This window comes from Platichthys flesus, chromosome 20 (assembly GCF_949316205.1).
Source record: "Platichthys flesus chromosome 20, fPlaFle2.1, whole genome shotgun sequence".
NCBI lineage: Eukaryota > Metazoa > Chordata > Actinopteri > Pleuronectiformes > Pleuronectidae > Platichthys > Platichthys flesus.
This window is the reverse complement of record NC_084964.1, coordinates 8950123-8973106: the sequence shown is the minus strand read 5'-3', so window position 1 is coordinate 8973106 and position 22984 is coordinate 8950123. Positions and strand designations below refer to the sequence as shown.

The 22984-nt window shown below is 45.0% G+C and overlaps 2 protein-coding genes across 5 annotated transcripts in view; one reads left to right on the top strand and one right to left on the bottom strand.

Moving 5' to 3' along the window:
* The window catches only part of grid2ipb (glutamate receptor, ionotropic, delta 2 (Grid2) interacting protein, b), a 32892-nt gene extending 19769 nt beyond the window's left edge, over nt 1-13123 (top strand). The window contains exons 11-26 of the mRNA XM_062378879.1: nt 92-226; nt 1489-1574; nt 1817-1961; nt 2380-2681; nt 3791-3835; nt 4839-5582; nt 7396-7548; nt 7953-8040; nt 8541-8630; nt 9043-9239; nt 9332-9487; nt 9561-9647; nt 9745-9874; nt 10435-10553; nt 10691-10855; nt 11063-13123. Coding sequence (XP_062234863.1) covers nt 92-226; nt 1489-1574; nt 1817-1961; nt 2380-2681; nt 3791-3835; nt 4839-5582; nt 7396-7548; nt 7953-8040; nt 8541-8630; nt 9043-9239; nt 9332-9487; nt 9561-9647; nt 9745-9874; nt 10435-10553; nt 10691-10855; nt 11063-11134 — 2714 coding nt within the window. The 3' untranslated portion in view covers nt 11135-13123. The remainder of the gene's footprint in view (nt 1-91; nt 227-1488; nt 1575-1816; nt 1962-2379; nt 2682-3790; nt 3836-4838; nt 5583-7395; nt 7549-7952; nt 8041-8540; nt 8631-9042; nt 9240-9331; nt 9488-9560; nt 9648-9744; nt 9875-10434; nt 10554-10690; nt 10856-11062) is intronic.
* An 896-nt stretch (nt 13124-14019) lies between these two features.
* Nucleotides 14020-22984, bottom strand: part of arhgap17a (Rho GTPase activating protein 17a) — a 28258-nt gene continuing 19293 nt past the window's right edge. For 2 of the 4 annotated variants that reach the window (XM_062413911.1, XM_062413912.1), the window contains 10 exons: nt 22220-22331; nt 21564-21645; nt 21358-21438; nt 21157-21270; nt 20868-20959; nt 20472-20619; nt 19943-20221; nt 19070-19227; nt 18382-18924; nt 14020-16860 (listed from right to left, as the gene is read on the bottom strand). In XM_062413911.1, coding sequence (XP_062269895.1) covers nt 16691-16860; nt 18382-18924; nt 19070-19227; nt 19943-20221; nt 20472-20619; nt 20868-20959; nt 21157-21270; nt 21358-21438; nt 21564-21645; nt 22220-22331 — 1779 coding nt within the window. In that variant the 3' untranslated portion in view covers nt 14020-16690. Of the gene's footprint in view, nt 16861-18248; nt 18271-18381; nt 18925-19069; nt 19228-19942; nt 20222-20471; nt 20620-20867; nt 20960-21156; nt 21271-21357; nt 21439-21563; nt 21646-22219; nt 22332-22984 lie in introns of all 4 variants that reach the window. The other 2 variants (XM_062413913.1, XM_062413914.1) reach the window with 2 other exon arrangements.

Genomic DNA, 22984 nt, shown 5'->3' with positions numbered 1-22984 from the left:
GTGGAGATTATCTGCACTCGCACACACACATACAGTTTATATACGTATGTACATAGACACAAACGTGGTGCTGAATGTGTGTGATTAGCAGGAGTGTTAGAGCCTGACGTCGGTCCGGAGCACCACCGGAGGAGCAGCTCCATGCGCGTGGCGGGGACGTCGTATCGCGGCATCGCCCGAGAGAGGAGCTCTGACGACTGCATCATCGGGACTCACCTGGGAATGGGTACGCTGCACTTAGTCACAACACCCGAAGCCAGGGTGTCTCCTTCCACAGCATCAAATTAGTATCATCCATCTCCAGGGGGGTTCCTTGGATTTATACCAGAGTTTCCAGCCAGATGTAAATTTAAGACACTCTTAAAACTGTTTCCTTTCAAACCTCACTGACTAACACCCCTGAGCCTCAAACTTCCAGAAGGTTGTGTCTCAAACTTTTAGACTTTTAGACACAGCAGAATTTGCCAATTAATACAGAATCTTCTACAAACCACACTCTCCCTGGCGATTGTTACTCGTTATGGTTATTGATCCCAGGGATGAAGAATATCTCCAAATTAGTTCTGAAGTTCACAGAAGGCCAGTGAAGTGACACTAAACTTGGCTGCTGCATTTTGAAAATCTATAAGTATATCTAGTATTATATATAATGTGAGGGCAATACATGAACTATACACAGTGATATTACAGTAATGTTTAACATTTATACATATATAAAAAATGTTAACATTTACTATTATTTATGAGATTGATTATCTGTGTCATTTGGGTGAATTGGTTTTAATAATGATAATTATAACATGCAGAAGACTGAAAAGAAAAAAGATCTCAGAGGACAAAAAACAAGAACACAAGATATCATGACAACAAGCAAATAAAAACAATGACATTCAAATTAAATTAAATTTGTATTATTCAAATCTCCACCCCATTATCATTTCAGTATTCAGTACAAGTTATATATGGTACAAGTAGAATCGTATAAGGTAGAGATAATAAGTAGCACTTTACTTTTCCTCAGCAGTCACAGTAGTGTTAATGTTCCCTTGAGCAAGACGTTCATTAGAACCTGCACCAGCTGAAGCGCTCAGAGCTCAGTGATAAGAGCTGTGTGTGCACAGGTCAGCTCCCAGGTGGGACCGCGTGTAACAGAACATGCAGCACAAATTGGTGGAAGTCATGTTCTCAGCAAATCCTCTGGATACTCAGTCTAAAAGAGAGAAAACTGTCATCAGCCGTTCATACATTAACCTCCCTGTCTCAGCTGTCTCTGCTTTTGATGAGCTCTTCAAACAATTCATCCAAAAGCTGTTTTAGGCATCATTCACCGTTTCCATTCCCATCGCTGAGGCCCAGCTTTCGCCTTGTGCTCGTCCACTCTGCATCTTCATCCTCTCTCCTCTCTTGGCTGGAGGTGGATGGATGGATTGATGGATGGATGGAATGAGGAGGCTTATGTGTCACTGTCAATGCTTTATTGTGCTTTAGGAATTCATATCGATGAATCCGGGAGCCCGGAGGAGAGGCAGTCAGGAGATGGAACCTCCTTCCCCGAGTCCCCTGACCTCAATCATGTAGGTATACCTGCAGCTACTCAGCAGCTGGCATAACTACAGCTAGTTATGTCACGTGTGAGCTCTGGTCATTTGAAGGTCTGCTCCTAAAGTCTGCAGCGTGATTTGATTTCAGGCTGCAGTTGACTTCTGATTCGCAAGTTAAAAAAAATTAAATAAAGCACCTTAAAGCAGCAGACCTCCAAATCCAAATGTACTGCAACGATTGTGTGCTAACCAGCTGACCATGCCTCCATTCGTAGATGACAGGTGTGTACACGGAGCTGGAGAACGTGTACGCAGGGAAGAGTGTGCCTCCGCTGCAGGGGGGCTCCTCCCCCGAGAGGCCGGGACAGACTGAGGCCTACGGGCGCTCTCTCTCCCCCCTCACACTCCCCCCTCTCACAGGTACCCTACCCTTGTTACATGTGCTTGGTGCATGACCGATGCCACACGTCCATGTCTTGTTAGTTGTGTTGCAAGTTCAAGTTTTTAATTTGAAAATGTCATCAGCAATAAAACCAGCAGCTTAAATCAACTTTGATGTAAACATGGCATGAGAGCCACTGATTTTTCATTCATTCAAATCCTTTAGTCTACATGTGTATATAAGCCTGCTATCCTTTTGTTGCCATGGTTCCCATGGTTGAGATGGTCGCCATGGTGATGGCGTGACCAAGAATGTCAACGATCATTTCCAGAGGGATTTATAATTAGCACCATACGTCATATAAGCCAATGTAAACATTTCTCAGCACGGGAGAACAGTGAGGGTCAAACATCACCAGAGCCAGCAGCAGCCATCTTTGATTTCCCCTTTTCACAGGAAACCGTAAGTCGGGCCTGTCGCTGTCGTGGAAGGAGCCTCTCCCCACTCCTGTGTATGAGATCCACCACCAGAGCAGCGTGGACTCCAACCCCTACGTCAGCCTGGAGAGCCCCCCCGCCTCCCCGCAGCCCCTGGACAGCGGCCCCAACACGCTGACCCGCCGCAAGAAGCTGTTCACCTTCTCCCGCCCGCCCCGCAGCCGGGACACCGACAAGTTCCTGGACGCCCTGAGCGAGCAGCTCGGCCACCGGATCACTTTGGCGAATGACTTTGTACCCGGCGAGAACGACTATGAGGAGGTGAGGAAGTCAAGCATATCATCAGCTGTAGTCATGCACTTCAAATACAGTACATGCTTTGTTTGTTTTGTGGAGTATTTTAGTATATTGTTCTTCTTAGCTCCATGGTAACTTTCATGATTTATGGCCACAACTTTTCATTATTCCTTTCACTAAACTGACAACTCTTAGCGTCAGCAGTATGCTAGAAGATTCTCTTTTTACACTTAATTATTATTTTATATTTCTGCCCTCTACTAATGAGGGAGGAGAGGATCCCTTGTACAAACTAGGATTTAAGTTTCAAGATCACAAACAAGCAAAACCAGATGTGGCTTAAACAAGAGGAGATGAATCCAAAAGAACTGACTTATCAATAAAGTATCCAAATGTGATGAGGATGAGGGTGAGGGTGAGGATGAGGATGAGGATGAGGATGAGGATGAGGATGAGGATGAGGATGAGGATGAGGATGCGGATGAGGATGAGGATGAGGATGAGGATGAGGATGAGACTGAGGATGAGGATGAGGATGAGGATGATGCTAAGGATGAGACTGAGGATGAGGATGAGGATGATGCTAAGGATGAGGATGAGGATGAGGATGAGGTCAATAGCAGTCTCAACAACAGTCCATATTTTGAGTATGAATACACTTAAACACTGCTCCTACACTAACTCTCGAAGATGCTGGTTCAGTGAAAGGAATAACCAGTAGGTATCCGTTGGCAGGGAGTAATAGTCCCAAGCATTGTTGTCAAATACAAATCAGTAATATCTCTATTAAATGTGAGCTAAGTGTAATTACGGTAACTACAAACTGTAAGATTCTCTAACTTTGTTTCAAGGATTGATCAGATCATCAATCTCCTGATATGTGCTGTTATTTCTTTGTGGTAATTTTCACTTTAGCCTCACGGCTACTGTGATGCATATATTTTAAGTTATAATGTCACAAGCAGCATCATTAGCAGACGATCTCAGTGTGTGTGGGTTTGCTCGGTGTCAGAAACTGAGCAAATTCACACGTGACTGATATCCATGTTACGTTGTGGTGCTTGATTACTTGCATGTTTACATTAGAGCAAGTCTAATGTGCGCTACAATGAACACTTGTGTCACATGAACAGATTTATCACGGTGATTGTCATGGTTTCAGAAGAAGAGCTGTGACTGTAAGTAAAACATGATACTCAGTTAATACCTAATTATAGAAGTCTAAAGTTATAATAAGTTATTGGCTGATGTTACAAACACAAACCTTAGAGCTGTTTTGGCTGATTTAAAAAAATTTCATTTTAAGTTTTGTTTTAAATGTTTTACAGCAAACTTTGTGTTTTTGCTTTGTACTTATTAAATTGTAATGCATAATTTATTATAACATATACAAATCAAATATATGTATATGTTTTAAAATAGGTTGCTGACAGTTTTAAGGCTGTAGGTACGACATGGATTGAAGTTTCTGTTACTGGATATAGAACAGTGTTAACAACAAATAGTCAAAAACAATTCAAACTGCACCATACTTTACACACTCATAGAAATCAATCCCTTAAATCTGCCGTTTTTTTTTTAAACGAAATCACTCAAGTATTCTGTGAGAAAGACAAGAACATTTTGAAAAACACTCTTTCCTCGCAATTTTTAAGACAGTGGAAAAAATCCTTGATTTTTCCCATTGATCTGCATTCACCGCCAATTTTGATGGGTTCTTCTCTGACCTATAACAGATCCTTCAACCAAGTTTCATGATAATCCGTCCAGTAGTGTGAGCGTAATCCTGCTCACAAGGGTCTGAGTTTGAGTTGAACATTGGGAGGGTTGAGGTCAAATACTTTCGATACAACCTAAATTATCATCTCTTACCAATTAATAATTGCTCAGAATGTATTTATAATTCATATTTGCCAGATAATACCAAGTAGTCGGTGGCAAGAGTAACTACAATAAAATTCAGGTGAAAGAGTTTTTCTTTGATTATGCTGCAAATTGATCAAGAAAACCATCCACTGAAAACTTAAGCTCCTTGGTGGAGGTAATGAGCGGGATCTCAGAATCACATAGTGGATGATAGAGAGTATATACTAAATAAAGCAATGATACCTTTTCAGTGTGTTTTATTAAACGATGGCTGTCTGACTCTGGGGCCTGATGTTGATCCTCTCCTCCCTGTAGATGAGCTTCCAGGACGACCAGGAGCTGGGCTTCATGCCGCGGCAGCTCAGCAGTGGCAGCAGTGAGGAGCACAGCAGCGAGGCCTCGTTCTCCTCCGAGTCCGAGCCGATCCCACCTCCTCCCACCCAGAGCCCGCCCCCTCCACCGCCCTTCCAAGCCCTGATACCCCCTCCCGTCCAGTTCACCGACCCCCTCCCGCCCATCCGCTTCTCCCCCGAGCACACCCCCCGCAGCCGCATGCCCTTCCAGCCGCACCACCCCATCATCCCCCCGCCTCCTCCTCCTCCAAGGAACCTCATGTCCAGCCGATCCCCTCGACACAAAGTGCTCCCCACCAGAGAGGACTTGGAGAAAACCCACCAGCGCTTCCCGGCCACCTCCGGCCGCCTCACGCACAGCCACACCACCGTGGGCTCCACCACCCTGCGCTCCTCGCAGCCGTCCCGCCCCTGCTACCTGCCGCGCCAGCTCAGCCAGCCCCAGCCCATTCGCCAGACGTCCCCCCAGCCCTCCCCTCAGCTGCTGAGGCCCAGCCAGCTCGTCCTGCAGAGGCACCACCAGCTCCACCACCAACACAGTTACCAGGGCCCACTGCCGCCGTCCCTCCAGGAGGACGGCCCCTCGCAGTGCACGAGCCAAGGCCCCGGAGCCTCAGCGCTTCTCTCCCAGCCTCCAGGGTCTCACTCCAGCCTCCCCACTCACAATAAGGTTTATGAAAGTCGACAGGATCACCAGTCACAGCAGGTAACTGGTCCTTACCATGGGCTGTCAGGAACCCACTTTAAATAAAAGATGTCTAATGTTCGTGCATCCAAATGATGTAAAAGTGCCAATCATGGCATTATTGAAATATATTCGCATGCTCTAAACGTGACACTTTTTTGTTGTATCTGGGCTTTTTAAGGGGGCAAATTGTACTTAATGTGTACTGCTTGATTCGTGTTTTATAGATGAAAACGTACAGGATCATGTGGTAAACTTCTAAGATACAAAGTTAAAGAGTAAAGCGGTTATTTTCAATTAGATGTCTTTATCTAAATAACTTTTCAAACATATTTCACAATAAAAGAAAAGAGTCAAGAAAAGTCCAAAATCCGAACTTTGTTTTTTCTTCTTTCCTTCCTCATTAATCATCTCAAGACCCCACAGATGAATCCTGTGACCCTGTGGAGGAACACGACCCTCAGTTTTGAAACAACTCGGCCAAATTAAGTCGGAATTAAATGAATAAAGAATCAAACTTATTTTTAAATCCCTCGATCAGCTACAACTCATAAAGTCAGCTGACAAATTCATTATCATTATCATTTTTAAACATCTTATAAAGCTATGTACAATAATGGATCAGTCACATGAGACATTTACTCTGCTGAAGCAACTTGTACTTCTGATGGTAGTATTCTGATTATACTGAACTTTTAAAAATGTGTATTTTGGATACAGAACTTTGATTTTGGAAACAGGGAAATCACACAAAGCCACGCTGAACTTTTGCCTCTTCACTGGAAGCTGATGTTTGATTTGCCTCCTCACTCGCACAGAAGATTCAGGGAGGCCGCGGTTTACTATTAAAATACTTTCACATGTGTGTCTGGGTCCTTCCACTATTTGAGACTGAGATGAATTTGTGTGGATGTAACCACTCTGATATAAGAATTTGACTTCTCCTCTAGTCCTGCACCTTACCCATGATACAATGACAGGCAGCAGTGATACCTCCAGTTCTACCTGTAATATATATATAAATAATGATCATACTCTATCAAACACACCAAACCCAACATGGTGGCTACATTAACAGTAAACATACAACTATCCTGAACCCTTTAATAAATAAAAAACACATAAACCAATTAAAAACATAGTTAAAATAATTAGTAAAACAGCCACATTTAACTAGGACACTTAACAGTCCCATGAGCCTTTGCACTTTTACTGTCCAATCAGGGTGACCGGTATATACCTCAGGGCTCAGTTACAGATACCGCCTTCTGTTGACGTCCAATCTGTGCGAGGGATGAGATCAATAAAACTTCTGCTTCCTGCGGAGCAGCAAATCACAGCGTGGCTTTAAACCTTTGGTGAACTTTGACCCTCAGTCATTCACTTGACCTCGCACTTAGTCCAGCACTCAAGAGACATGAGAGATTTAAATCGATAAAAACCACAGGGCGGTGCAGTGCAGCAGGGCCACTGCATTGAACACCTAGCAACAGACAGAATCAAACAGAGCAGAGCTGGAATCGTGCAGGCGGCCACGCAGGAGTAAAGTAACAGACAGAACAGACACAAGCTGAGTCTGTTGGCTGATTCTCTGAGCCCATCGCACGTTTTAAGACGACATAAGAAAAACAAAGAAACAGCAAAAAAAAAAAACATGTCTTTTATAAAGGACATGTGCCACAGAGAGAAATCTAAAGTGATCGCCGATTTGTGTTAAACAGAAGTTGTGAGTCTTCTAATTGAACGTGACGTCTGTTTGCTGCGGCTGAAGGAGAACATGTAAAGAACTCAAACTTAAAAATATCTTCTAAATGATTTTCTCTTTGTTTCAAAGGCTGCCCCACCGCCCCCTCCGCCCCTGCCCCCGCCCTGCGACCCGCCCCCGCTGCCCAAGGCGGGCCGACGGGCCTCGGACGCGAACCACATGAGCGTGAAGAGGCTGCGCTGGGAGCAGGTGGAGAACTCGGAGGGAACCATCTGGGGTCAGGTGAGATCCTTCAGTCCATCGGTTCAGTTTTCAGTGGACGCCGCGGCTCTGCGAGAACAACTCTGAAAACAGCAAACAATCACCCTACCTGTGAATCCTCCCACGTTGTGCTGCGAGTTTTCTCACTTCCTCCCACATCATTCCTCCCATATTTGGAAAAAAAATCCCACTGATCTGTCTCTGATGAGTCATGGTGGCATCAAAGCAGAAGTCTTGTTTTTGTAAACAGAATTCATGCTGCGTCTTTATATTCCCTGCACCACATTAGACTCTCTGCTTCTCCTTTGGATACGATCTGATGTGTGTGTGTGTGTGTGTATAATAAGAGTGTTTTAGACAGATTCCTCTACACAACCTTGACTGTGCCTTGGGAGAGTACAGAGTGTGTCCTTGTCTATATTTAGCTCGGCGAGGACTCAGACTGTGACAGGCTCACTGACATGGTGAAGTTCTTGGACCTTGATCTGCACTTTGGGACTCAGCGCAGATCCAGTAAGTTGCCCCCGTCCTGTCTGGGTCACACGTCACATCTTCGTTTGCATCATCTTTAAATGTCGTTCTAAGTTTCAATGCTCTGTGAAATTGTATTTATCAGGCGTCTACCGGACAGCAAACATGAATCTGTGTCTTTACTCACATCGTATGTTTTGTTTACACCTTCGCAGCTATAGGATTGTTCCCCATTACCTGCTTCGGAGCTGCTCCATTCACCTGCTGCTCATCATATATGTTCTCCATAAGGCACCATCCCCCCCCCCACACACACACACACACACACCCACCCACCTCTTTTTCTTTTCCGTTCTAACACAGCTCTGCACGAGGAAACACACTCAAGACCTGTATTTATTCAAATTGTCCTAGAAGGCAGAGCTGTGTTATTAACCCATCAACCTGCTTTGCTTGAGTGTGTGTGTCCGTATGTGTGTGTGTGTGTTGACCCCCCCCGGTGCCTGGAGAACACATCCTCACACTGTTGTTAAAATGATCAGTCTCTCCTCCAGAGTCAGCCTTCCCTCCTGAGAACTTTAAAAAGAAAGACGTGGTGGAGATTCTGTCTCACAAGAAAGCCTACAACGCCTGTGAGTAACACACACGCACACGCACACACATACAAACACACACACTTGAAAGGCTGAGGCTCAAGACTGTGAGACTGCAGTGAAAATATATCACCGTCCTATGATTGACATTAACAACGACAATAATAATAATACTAATGGTAAAAATAGGAGATATAATAAAAGTAGAACATGGGAAACAGGAAATAAGATCAGGTAGGATAAGATATACAGTTATTCCTTTATGAATATAAAATCAAAATTTGGATGGAATAAGAAAAATACACTGTGGAAAATTACAAATCACCACAATGGGATAAAAGTTCTTCTTTACAATGTGGTGATCTTCTTTTTCATGTGAAAACAAACCAACCAATCCTCGTCTTCCTCCTCCTCCTCCTCCTCCTCCTCCTCCTCCTCCTCTTCTCTGCAGCCATCCTCATCGCCCATTTGAAGCTCTCCCCCGCCGAGCTGCGTCAGGTGTTGATGAACATGACCACCAACAGGCTGGAGCCGGCCCACATCAAGCAGCTGCTGCTCTACGCCCCGGACGACGACGAGGTGAAGCAGTACGAGCAGTTCGAGCAGGACCCGGCCAAACTGAGCGACCCCGACCAGTTCATTTTCCAGGTACCCCAAAAAAATAATCTGAAACCCCACGAATCCACAAAGTGCAGAACAAGGAAGGTAAATGATGAGGGATTTTTTTGTTCGTGGGTCAGATGCTGATGGTGCCCGAGTACAAGACTCGCCTGCGGAGCCTCCACTTCAAGACCACGCTGCAGGAGAGGACGGAGGAGATGAAGGTCGCGTACGATTACATCTACAAGGCCTCGGTGGAGCTGAGGAGCAGCAAGAAGCTGGCCAAAATCCTGGAGGTAAATATGTCCAGAGCAGAGGGGATCCCAGTGAGGTCAGCAGTGGTAACTAAGTGCTTCTCTCCTCCCACAGTTTGTCCTCGCCATGGGGAACTACCTGAACAACGGGCAGCCGAAGAGCAGCCAAACGACCAGTTTCAAGATCAACTTCCTGAGCGAGGTACAGCGCGGTCACCTCAAACCACATCCTGTTTATCTGAACTCCTGGTTTTCGGTCTCTGGAAGTCTCACTCTTTCCCCCTTCATGTGCGTCGCAGCTAAGCACGACCAAAACGGTGGACGGAAAATCCACCTTTCTCCACATTCTGGCCAAGTCGCTGGGCCAACACTTCCCCGAGCTGCTCAACTTTTCCAGAGACCTCACGACGGTGCCCCTGGCGGCCAAGGGTACGATGATGACGATGCTGCTGAGCTCTTTAAAACCCTGCTCTTCTCCCTGGAAATCATTCAGGCGCTAAATGTGATTGTTCCATCCTGTTAAATTCAAACTGTGTCCCTGCAGAGTTATAAGACTTCACCAAAAACAATTGACTTGGTGCAGAGTTAGGTCTGGTTTGCGTATTTGAATTTAATAATTCAAAACTGCTCTGGTGATCTGTGATTTTTCTAAATCAGGGGCCATAAAGGGGCCACAATTTACACAGAGGGGCCAATTATATATCCAACATTCATGTACCATTCCTGATTCAGTAAGGTTCATATTTAAGTCATTCCTTGTTTACTGTTAGTGCTATAGATTTAATCTAAGACACACATCATTGATTATAATTAAAACACTCTTTTACAAATTGTCAGACTGTTAGTATTCTTAGTAAGTGACTACAGGCAGGTCAGGGCCACTTCAGGGGACTAATCAGATTGGGCCCACCCTGGCCCCACCCCTGGCCCCGCCCCTGGCTCTCAGCTGTGGTAACAACTCCCCTCACGAGTCCCTGTCCTTCATGCAGTGAACCAGAGGACGGTCACAACGGAGCTGAGTGACCTTCACGCCACCATCCAGGACATCAGGACGGCCTGTCTGAAGATCCCCCCCACCTCTGAGGACCACTTTGCCTCCGTCATGAGCGTAGGTCCATTTTATTACACACTGAAGACACATGGGCATTTGTGCGCATTCACACACACACACACACACACACACACACACTGATCTTTACTCCTCGCGACGAGCACCCATGAACGTTTGACTGTTTGCACCCACAGAGTTTCCTGGAGAACAGCCACCCCGCGGTCCAGTCCCTGGAGTCCCTGCAGACCCGAGCCATGGAGGAGTTCTCCAAGGTGGCCTCCTACTTCGGAGAGGACGGCAAGTCCAGCAGCACGGACACCTTCTTCGCCATCTTTGCAGAGTTCATCTCCAAGTTTGAGGTGAGTCACGGAGCCGAGCGGCTCACAGTGCGACATGTGCAGCAGAGTCAAACCTCTGAAACAGTTCAGGCCTTCAGTCACACAGCCTGCAGCCAGAAAGGGATCATGCAGCAAAGTGTGTAGTACAAACAAAGTGTGCTTTAAATCTGGAAATCATACGATCAAACTAAGTATCAATCCGATGACATTATGGGTTTTGTTTGGCAGAGGGCGCTCAGTGAGACCCAGAGTCCAGAGAACCCCAGAAGCCCCAGGCTGTCTTCCCCTCCGGCCTGGTAGGAGGACGTCGGGCCAAAGAAAGGCTGCTCGGCTGCTCTGCTCGGCTGCTCTGCTCGAAAGGCTGCTCGGCTCCATTTTCACTCTGCTCTCCACAACCAAAGTGCCAAGATCACACACACACACACACACACACACACACACACACACAGAGACACTCCAACCAACAGGGAGCAGAGAGCACGTCATCTACGGCCCATCTGTGGGATGACAGAGAACGAGTTCCCCGTGTGCAGCAGTGCTGTTATTTTTCGGGTGCTGGGCAGAGCAGGAACATTCAGGAACGCTCACATCTTCACATTCTAAAGCTCCTCATCACATGTTAGAGAACCACAGAGAAACGTCCGTGTACATACGATCCCTTCACTTCAGCTCCAAGCTGCTTCACAATGAAATGTAAGTAATGAAAAAGGATGAATCGCCGTGTTTATTCTATGATGATATAAAGTTTATATTTTCTATCGGGTCCTGTCGGGAAATTGTAAAAGACAGTTCTCTGGAATCAAGAGGATTCAGGAGTTGTATTGATATTGTGCAGAGTCTCCACAGGAGGAGGGTTCGAAACAGACAGGACAACCAGCGGTGCGTTCACTGCCTCCCATACTGCAGGACTCAATTCAAAGATTTAAATACTGTTCATCTCGGATGCATCTTTTGCTAGAATTTCTAAACGTATTCAACTTAAACTGAAAAATCATCCATTTCCACCTGTTACTTTTTAAGTTGCTGATGAGGATCAGACGATCGTTGTCTCTGGAAGTCAAACGCAACCAGAGGGTTAAACCATCCCGGAATTCATAATGTTGAATTTGAAATTTACAAATTGAAATATTCCTGATGAGGTGAATTTAAAAAGGTTTTAATTCAATTTGGATTCAGTTTGATTCAACTTCATTTGTACAATGACAAATCGCAACATACAGAGATTCCCCTCTTTGCAATACCAATCACAAAACTTGATTTGCTCAAACTGGATTGGTTGAATTTAGCCGAGTGATACCAACAGATAAGAATGGAAACTGGAACCTTGAAAAAAAAGTTTAAAAAATCTAGTTTGGAATGTAAACTAAATATATGAACTATATTTGTTTATCAACAAAATATTCCATTTCATCCATAAAAAATTCCGTTTTGACTACACTTCACATATCAGGCTACTTATAACATTTTTATTATTTTATTATTTTAGATGACAGTGATTAAATTCTATGGCAAAAATAATAAACCTGTAGCCACGCTGCTATCAACCCCCAGTATTCTGACCCTCTCCTTTACTCAGACCCAGATTCACTCACAGTTCTGCACTTGTGAACGTCGAGTGCAGTGAACGCAGCCTCGCGGCTGTCGAACCAATGAATGTCAAACGTGTGGGAGAAGAGAAGAACCCCACCCCCCAACTGTACATGACTATGTCCTGCTTCTGTGGTCGCCGTGGTGATCTCAAGACTCATCTACAGTACAGTGTACCTGTAGCTGTGTTGTACTTATGTTGACGATGACTATTGTTGAGATTGTAAATTGGACTGTATTCGCTATGCACTGCTCGTCATCTTCACTTTCTACCGTGTGCCCGTTCGTCCTGAGGCCCTATTTTATTTCCCCCCCCCCTGAGCGTCCACTTGACGCTGCCGTCTCCCTTCTTCTTTACGCACAGCTTCGGCCGGGCTCGTAGAAAACGCAACTCTAGCTGCTCTGAGTGTAGTGACCGTGTTTCCTCGTCCCAGTCCATTGCATGTCGGTGCAGTTAGTGTGTTCAGACGTGCAGCTGGTAGCAGTTACCCTCCCTGGATATTTAGGTTTGAAATAAGTTACATCTCTGTTGTGTCCGGTCCAGTTTATTTAGGTTTCATGCATCGGTTGCCTCCAGGTTCCTTTTTATATCTGTTTTCTATGTTCCGTGGTTGTTTTACCTCCATGTTTGGTTCAGTGCTTTCAGAAATGAAGAATATTCTGTTTTTGATCTATAAAAATATCATGCTTGAAAGTAAAACCCGCCTGACGTGTCCTCTGTGCCTGAAAAGGAAATCCTATAGAGACTCACAGGATGTACAGTAGCTATAGTTACTGCATTTAACTTATATAATCCACAGTGATCACATTTATTTATAATGTACATAAATCGATTATTTGAGGTTAGGGTTTGAAAAATTCATCTAGGAGGTGTAAAAATGATTTGTATATTCTTTTTCATGATTTATCTCCCAGACCCAGTTTAAAACAGTCTGTTGATACATGCACAATTTAATCTGACATGTTTTTATACGTTGTTTGTTAGTTTACATCATAAACACCCAATTGCTCCTCTAAAGTCAAACCATCTCTACAGTTTAGCTCTCTGGTGATGGTAAAAACTAAAATGACCTTATATTATTTAGTCCTTCACACACCGGCATCTGTAACATTTTGTTTTTTCGTTATTTGATTCTTTAAAAACCGGGTGAAACGTCAGGATCGACAGCTGAGATGCATTTAACCGACATGAGTGCAAGATGGCATCATCCACCTCTGGGATATTTCACCGTCAACTCTGGATGATGGATGCATTATTTTTTTCTACCATGAGATATGAAAGTAAGTTTAGTGTCAGAAAATAATTGTGTTCCTCATCCGGTCAAATACAAAATCTGTATTAACATTCCAAAGTACATATAACAATTTTTTTGATGGATATATTCATGTTTTGACAAGTTAATAATTCTCCGATTATTACCTTTACAACTAGTTTAGGGTGAACTGTGACTCATAACTTTGACTTTTTCTTGTCTAATCATGACTATTTAATGTTTTGCTTTGAAACTAAATGTTCAGCTTTAATAACCAGAAACGTGTCACTCACATGTTTCCTGTCATAATATTGCTCAAACGTATAAATCATGAGCACATTGAAATAGTTTCTTCATATACTTTATTTCTTTGGAAAGGGGGTATAACCAAGCATTCCTATTACATGTTTCTATTCCACATTTAAGCCGACCAAACAGCCAACGTACAAAACTATGGAGCTGAAAAACGCAGCATCATCATCAGTCTCTAGTGTCAATGCAGCTTTCTGTCGTTAAAGAAGCTTCGAGCTTGATGCGCAGGGATAAGGCAGCAAGGTGCAGCAGGGGGAGGGGCCATCCAACCGCAGCATCCGAGTCTCTCTCCATAGGTACCATGTCGAGTCGGTTCTCTGGGAACGGGACTCTGCATTACGTTTGAGGCCAGAAAAGAAAAGAAAAATCCAAAAGCTTACACAGAAAATACAATAAAGCCATTTTTCTTCATCGTTTGACCTGGCTAAAAAATAAAACACATCAATCTGACGCCACGTCACTACTGAGGGATCACAGCGGCGTGTGCCCTCAGCTCAGTGGGAGAGACTGGAAATAAGAAAAAAAAATACCTCTTAACCAGGAAACCACTCATTGGCCTGCGCTCAAGTGCAATAGCTGTTTTTATGACGTGTCTTTCTGTTCAGGATCAAGAGGCTGGTTTCAAAGCTCTCCTTTCACTCACTCAAACACTCACACACACACACACACACACACACACTCAGTCTGTTGTGTGTAACGTCCCGGCAAACAACCAGAGGAAACAAAGAGACGGATGGAAGGCTGAAATACTGATTGTGTTCAGGCTTCACGCTGCTACTTCTGCTTCGTAAAAAGAAAACAACCCAAACAAGTCAACACATTTAAATACACATCTCCCGAGGAACGACACAGAACCACCCACACACACACTCTCTCAAACACACACACACACACATACACAGACGACTGCTGCTGCTGAGTCACCGTCCTCACATCCCTGAAACACAACTGTTGCCAAGACAGCTTCTTGGAAAATACTGTAAGTACTGGGAGCCAAGTACATCCTCCGTACAGTAAATAGATAATATCATATAATGCTTATTAGGGGCTTCTGCGAGGAACCCATAAGGCATGATTTACACTTTAAAGACTGAATTAATTAAGTCTAGCCACAGGGAATGTGTGTGTTTTCAGAACTTGGTAAATAAATACATGAGTGACCGAGGATTCCGGGGAGGGAGGGTTTCCTTACAAAGAACAAAGGAGGGGAAATCGACGACTGGAAACCTGCAGTCACCAGCTACATGTTACGCAACAGTTTTGGTTTCTACTTCACCTGCTGTTCCCCCGACCACCCCTCCACCCCATGCTGTAGATATACCCCCCCCATCTTATTCTTCATCTTTTTCTAAGGCCATTTTTTCAACAGTACAAAATGCAAAACAACACCTCACACCAAAATTCCAAACAGGGGTCTCGTCAGTCCATATTGTGGGTTTCACAGCGTCCGCCCCCCCCCCCCCCCAAACCCCTCACCTCACAACCCATTCCTTTCTGTGCACAGTCAGTGGCCGTGCTTCATATTGCTACGTATCAATGTCTGACAGCGTCACTGGTGAGTCTTCTGTCCTCGTGCTCTGCCGTTTGATTGTCTGGAGGTCATTCTGCAGGGAGCGCTGTATGAAGATGGAGGTGTGTGTTTCTGTGTATGTGTGTGCGTGTGTGTGTGTCCCACGTCTCCTCACAAAGACACGTGGCACCGTCATGGTAGTCAAAACGACTCAGTGAGTGAATAATGGCCGACAGCTTGAGATTGAAACGGGTGAAGCAGAGAAACTGATTCGAGGTCAGTTCAATTCAAAGATGAGTCAAAGAGAATTGTACAATCTGGTGATGTGCTTAGAGATAAAGATCATGTTAATTATCATGAAAGACTTAAAAAAAGCTGGGACCATTTCATTTTGGCATTTTGCTTAAAACCTAATCGATTATGAAAATGTCTGCCCATTCATTTACTTTCAGCAACTACATAGTATTTGTAAGACAATTAATGTAGTTTTAACAGTAAGTGATGTTACTACGCTTTAGCTACACTAGTTAACTTGCAGGTAAATCAAACATACCGACAACAACGTGCTGCTTAAGTTGCGATAGTTAGAGAGTGTTGTGTATTGAACACAAAATGACATTAACCATCTAAAATCATCACCGTTGAACAAACTCGTTTTGATTGCCACCTGGTGGCTGGCTGAAGTATAGGTCATAATCCCTGCCTGCTTAGTGGATGGGACATAGAGCAAAATAAAGTCAGATCAATCGATTTTTTAAATAATTTCAGGTGGTTCTTGTTCAGGGGGTTTAATTAGTTATTTAATGCTATAGAAATGGGGTGAAACGTCCTGATTGACAGCTGAGGGCGACTCAGGATTGGCCGAGCGTGTCAGCTGAGCCTGGATACAGCGGCTCTGCACCACGATCCCTGCTGTGATTCCAAATGATGTGAATCATTTGTGTACATTGGGAGGAAGACAAACAATCATCTAGCCCAGCCATTATTCACTGAGAGCTCTGTGACGTTCATCATGGCCGCAAGAAGGTACGTTATGTCACGTTAAGAGTCGGTCTTGGTGCTGGACAGCAGCGGAGGATGGTCTCAGTGTGAGGAGGGCTGCAGGAAACAGGAGGAGACTAACTGAGGTGTGTGTATGATGAGAGGAGGTGTGTGAGGGGTGTTTCTGGACCAGAGTGTGTCATTGTCTCCTCCTTATAGGACGGTGCTCTCAGTGTCCAGGTCACAGTCATTGGGAGGAGGCAGCATTGAGGAGGAGGAGGTGGATGAGGAGGAGGAGGATGAAGGGCTCATCGCTGGCTGCTGCTCTACAGCGAACTCAGGGACCAACGCTCGACTCAGCCCTTTGAAAGACATGGCCGGGTCTGCAGACACAAGATGAGGGAGAAATAAATCAGAGTGAGAAGACGAGGAAGAGCAGAAACTCAAAGGAGAACATCAGCTAGAACAGACTCCTCCTGTTTTAATAGTGTTTGGAAGTTTCCACTCATGCAGACGTTTCACACACACACACACACACAGACACACAACAAAACATAAACATCCTTCACAGGATAAACACACTATTCATGCCCACATTATAAGAACATGTAAGCTCTAATCACAAACACATGCAGCCTCATCCTGCAGCATGAAAACCGTTCAAGCCGGTGCCAAGTGTGCCATCCAGTGAGGCTGTGTAATAGTTTCCATAGTGTGAGCAGCTGCAAAGGCTCAGTGGCTGAACAGCAGGAGGCGCTGTTTGGTCAGAGAATAAGAGCAGCAGGGCAACAGGAACAGAGAGCAGATGGAAAATCTGAGTTGATACTGTTAAAATATATATATATATATATATATATATATATATATACAAATCTATGTGTTTTCAGGATTAGGATTCTGATGGTCTGTTCTGAACATGAGCAGCATCTACAGATGAGACATTAATTTCAAGACAAGAACAGTTACAACATGCATGACAGTAGTAGTAGTAGTATTAGTAGCAGTACACATGCTGGATGAAGGGATGCTGCTTTTAAAACTCATTAACAACAACCACGATGACAAATGAAACATTATATACATTAAATAAGTCAAACAATACTTAACAATGCAAAATAGCAAACTGCCCACTGACAGCTGAGGGTTTGAAAATGATCACAGTTTTTCAGCCTCAGTAAGAACTCATCACTTTCAAACCCTCACTGGTGATGTTACATTATAGTGACAGCAAAAAAAGGTGAGTGACTCGTGATGATCATCCTGACTGTAAATAAAGATGGATGATGTGTATCTGCGCGATTGTGATCGTGTATTGGAGCCGTGGTAACAGGGTCCCTTTGATACACGCTCTCCACCAATCACGAGTCAGTCTCAGCTGTCAATCATGACGTCCCAACCTCTAACATGGAGGAGGCAGGATCCATGACCTATACTTCAGCCAGCCCACATGGGACGAGTAAGATGATTAGGCTTCATTTTTGTGAAGCAATTATGTCGTCCATCTTTATATAGAGTCTATGAAGTGAACTGGGTGTAATATATAGAACTGGTTTTGGACTATTAACTCACTTGTGTAATATGAATATTTTTATTAACAAAATCTCAAATGTGTTTCTTAATTGATGAACTTTAATACGCAGGATGAGAGTCGTGCATCAGGGCTACAGTAAATGAGACCTGGTGGTGGCAGCAGGCAAAACAAAATGACAATGATGAAGAGTGAGAGTTCTAGACACAAACAAAAAAGTGAAAAGGTCAATTAACAACAAACCTCTCACAAGTGCTTCTTTAACCTGTAGAGGTATTACAATGCAAGACTATTAGAGAGAGAGTACATCCTGTGTTGAGCAGTGACATTCATCTGCAAACTGACATGCAGTTGTTGTTTGAGAGTTAGGACTCACCCATCATCTTATATGCAGTGGCACAGATCCCATTAGTGTCTCCGGTCAGTTGGCTGGGTTGGGGCGGCGGTGGGACGTTGGGTCTGTTCCGGGGCTTGGGGACGGGTCGCGGCCGGGGAAGGGAGCCCGTCTGGTAGGGCGACGGGGACGGAGGAGCAACTGCATCCTGGGTGGCGGTGGAGGGCGGAGGGGTGTCCGGAGGGGTCGGGGTGCCCGGAGGAGAGGGGTCCGAGCTCTGCTGGTCCCCGCCGGACTGGCCCAGTGATGCGAGCGGCATCAGGGGACTGGTCGGTGTCGGTGGCTCCGGGGGCGGATGGCTGGGCGCCTGGATCGGTGGCTGGTTGCTGGAGTGGCGTCTGGGCGTGGCACATGGCTGGGAGGTCGGAGAGGTGGGCGAGGCGGGGGAGTGGCTGGATAGAGGTCTGGGGGTAGGGCTGAGGGACTGGGAGGAGCCTGACAAGGAGGCGTGGTTTACTGAATTACAGGGCTGGCTTGGAGGGGGGTTTGTCGGTTTAGGAGGGGGAGGGGCCTGTTTCTTGGTACCTGGAAGATGTTGGGGAAACATGTGATTAATTGAAGAAAAGATAATGGATTAATATACATTTCCATTCAAACTTCACACATAATTAGGCATTAGTGATGACCTTTTATGAAATATATATTTTTGTACCATAGTGCAGAGTCTCACCTCTGCGCAGCGTGTGAGGGCTGGGCCCCATGGATCCAGCCCCAGAGGTCCCAGAGGTCCCAGTGCCCATGTGTCCCACAGCCTGGCCCCCTCCTCCAGAGCCGTTCCTCTGGAGCAGAGGGGTCGGGCCGGATGTGGAGTCACGTAGCCTTGGGTTGCTTCAGAGAGATGAAGAGAAAGAGGGTTTTTAAAACATACTAATTTGAAATCTGAAATTCTAGAGCACTGCTTCTACAAGAGCATCAAACTACTGAGTGGTATTTAATAAAGCTCAGTGATTAGGTGTCGTGATAATAAACGTAACAATTTTTATCTGGTTGTCTCTAAATTCACCTTCCCAACAGAGTGTGTGGGAGCAAAAGAACGCTGAGCTGAATAGTCTTATCTGTGTGGACGTGAATGTTGTCCTTTCACCAACTAAATCAAAGAAACCCTTCAGCCGCTGCACAACGGACACTAAGGTCCAGGCCTCCCAAAGCAGTTTGAGCCAGTTGGTGCTGATTCCAGTGATTCGTGGGAGAAAAAAGCAGAAGGATGGGAAGTCCGGAGGCCCTGAAAGCGACTGTTAGCGGAATGACAGCAGCCATTGTCGTGGCTTGTCTGTGGGCGGACTTCAGACAAGTCTGCATAGCTGGAACTGGTGGTAGTGTAAGAAAACTTGTGGTTTTTGCGGGAGAGACAAGGTGAACCAAAGTGACCGTGAGATGAGGAGGTGTCTAGAATCTACCAGTGAAACATGCATCAATTGCACTATGACTGAGTTCACAGAGATGGCAGATATGTCTTCACACTACATGAAAACTGTCTGTCTGTCTGTATGGCATGCAGTGACATTCTCCACCAGCAGCAGAGATGCAGGAGAGCAGCCCTTACCTGAGCTCTTCTGTGTGCTGGGCTAGAAGCTGCTGAGCGGCTGCAAGAGCAGCCAAACTCTGCGCCAAGCTATGCTGGCCAGCGTCAGGCCCAGCCCCCCCTGGAGGAGCTTGTGGCTGGGGCTCGGCTGAGGGCTGGGGGACCTGCCCAGCACCTTGCCCCTGCCCTGGAGCCTCCACAGGGGGTAAAGGAGGCTGGAAGGCAGGTGATGTGTGCTGCTTTCTACCTAAGGTGTGACTGCCTCTACGGAGGGTGTGGTCCGAGTGCTTGTTAGGGGTGCTACACAGGGAGGGCGGGGAGACGGTGAGAGAGAAAGATTAAAGGAGGGAGAAATCACCAAAAGCCCAGAGCACACAGAGAGAAGTCAGTAAAAACAGTGTTAAGGGTCATATTATAAGAATCCAAATTAGCCCAAAATGTACTAGAAGCAAAAGAAAAGGACTGGTGAAATCATTTCCAAAGAATTAATTCACTGGATTAAGTGATCAACTGTGTGGGACAGAAGAAAGAGAAAATCATGGCTGATTACTTGTCTTTGCGTGTTGTGTCGTTCTCTGGTCCCATCGAACTGCCAGGCCTCTTCCTCTCAATGGTGCTGCAGTCATAGTCCAGGTGATTGTTGTGGTTTGATGCAGGTATGGGCATTGCAAACATGCCGGACACGTTGAAGTCCACCTCTGCAGGGACAGATACGATTTAACCAGATAAAATAAAGTACATCTTGCAGAGAGGTCTAGCAGGAACAACAGACAGACACGAGAGGGATTTTGATCTTGGTGCCTGGAAGCTTGATCAATGCCGACTGTCTATCTTACGAGGCAGTCGACATCAATATCCTTCACCGTGCGTCCCTGATGTACGATAGCCTGTGACTGGCTACAATGACTGGAGAGAAACAAGAGGTGGGGAGGGGTCCAGAACCTACCCTCAGGAAAGAACCAGTCTGCATGCTGGATAATGGGCTCCACGATGGTCACCACGTGCACAGAGGTAGCTGCAGCCATTTCAGCCAGACTCCTGGGTGGACACGAGTAGATGAGCAACGATGTGATTCTTTCACCAGAATGAAATAGGCTAAAATAACAGACAATCGTTTCCGGAAATCCATTCAACAATCAGGATCATGCATTTCAAAGACTGTCATGTACATCTACGCTTTTCTTTTTTCATTTTCATCATCAATTTTGTCCCCTCCCTCTCAATCCCTCTCTCACCCCTCAGTTTTGGCCCAGAGCAGATTGGGTCCCAGGACAATGGCGAGGTTGCTCGCTGTCATTTTGTTTGTCTCGCTGTCCTGAGCCAGTTTGGCTAAAAACTTCACCAGATACCTGCATGGGAGCACAGATGTAAACGGTCGTACCACAGGAAAACCAATGCATTACTGTCACGACTTGTATAACAATAAAACTACTAACCTCAGGTTGGATTTGTTGTTCTTTGGTAGCTTATCACATACAACCCAGAGTGCCTGGAGCCTCTTGTCTGGGTCTGTCACACTAGATATATAAAAAACAAAATGTACGATTGAAAGCAGGGACATGTAGTACTTGGTCCAAATATACATTCCTAATTGCAGTATAGTGATTTGTCTTATTTCCAGTGATAAGGTTGTGAGCCTTGCCTGGATGCCTGGATCCATTCATCATAAAGCTGGTAGTTCATCAAAGGTTCTGGGAGCTCCCTCAGGTAGGACTTCAGTGCTCCTGAAACAAAACGTCATTTAAACTGGGCTCAGGAAGTTTCGGTACATTATTGTACTATTAATAATTTTCATATAGTTAATATAAATAGAACAGTGTAACATGGAAATGGGGGAGAGAAAGACATTAGAGCAGCTGTACTGCAAAGCAACGATTAATATTCTGAGGCTATTGTCAGCTAGCGTGCCACTCTTGACACATATCATAACTGACAGAGAAAATCTCATCTGAAAAATAGGTCATCTGTGTTGCCTGGGTCTCTCTGACCATATTCTTAACCAGACCATTTTTTGGGCTTTTGTTAATTAATATAAGGGCCACGTGACGCGTCACTCCACTCTCCATTCTGTTTTTTAACATCTGCTTCCACTGAACACATGACATATTAAGATGTGAAGTGGTGCGTCGCTGCCTCCGGACCAATAATTTAAATATCATAATATATAGTATAATATTTCTCTTTATGTTTGTGATGGAACCTGATTGAGAAGTCAAGTAGACACATTTATCAACTGTTTGAAGTTTTATACCCCAAAAAATACAGTTATTCAAAAGTAGCCTTGGTTTTCGGACATACCAGCAACAGCGTGGGGGTCGGAGTAGAACTCCTCCAGTTGTGAAGTGGAACAGTCCAGTGCCGCCTTTAGCTTCTTCAGCTTTGACGCTCCTGCTGCGATTCTGAATAGACCCTGACACACGCACACAAACACACACAAAAAGATAAATACACCACAGTAACTTTGCCAGCAAACAAACAACGGCAGCAATACTTGCAGGCATTTAATGTGCACACACCGCCCCTTGCTTTCAATCAAACACACACACACTTTCTGAATAGTCAATTATAGATTGTGTGTATAAATCCACTACATACACTCCCCCAGCCAGCTGCACATAATGAAACCTTAAAGAAGGCAAACAAATACACCATGCACTCACAGCCCATCAAGCTATTTACTTTGACACATAAACAAAAGCTGTCTTCACACCACAATGACACAGCCTGGGCTCACCAGGGAATGAATAGGGCAACAAATAACGCCCTTTGCCGTTAACCCTTGCACTCTCTCTACTTCTTTTTTTTTCTAAAAAAATTTGCACAAACACGTACACATACAAAACGCTCTGATTTATTGACAGGAGAAAAGTGGATTCTATTGTATTCTAAATTTGTTTTCGGGAAAGGGACATCGCATTTCATAAATCACCAGAGCGACAGTGTCTGTGGAACAACTTTACTGAGTTTCCCCTGTTTACAGTTTGTCTGTCCGCCCATCTCCTCAAGGCTTAAGATGTTTATACGTGCAAACGATTTAAAGCTCGGTGTCGTCAATGTCCAGTA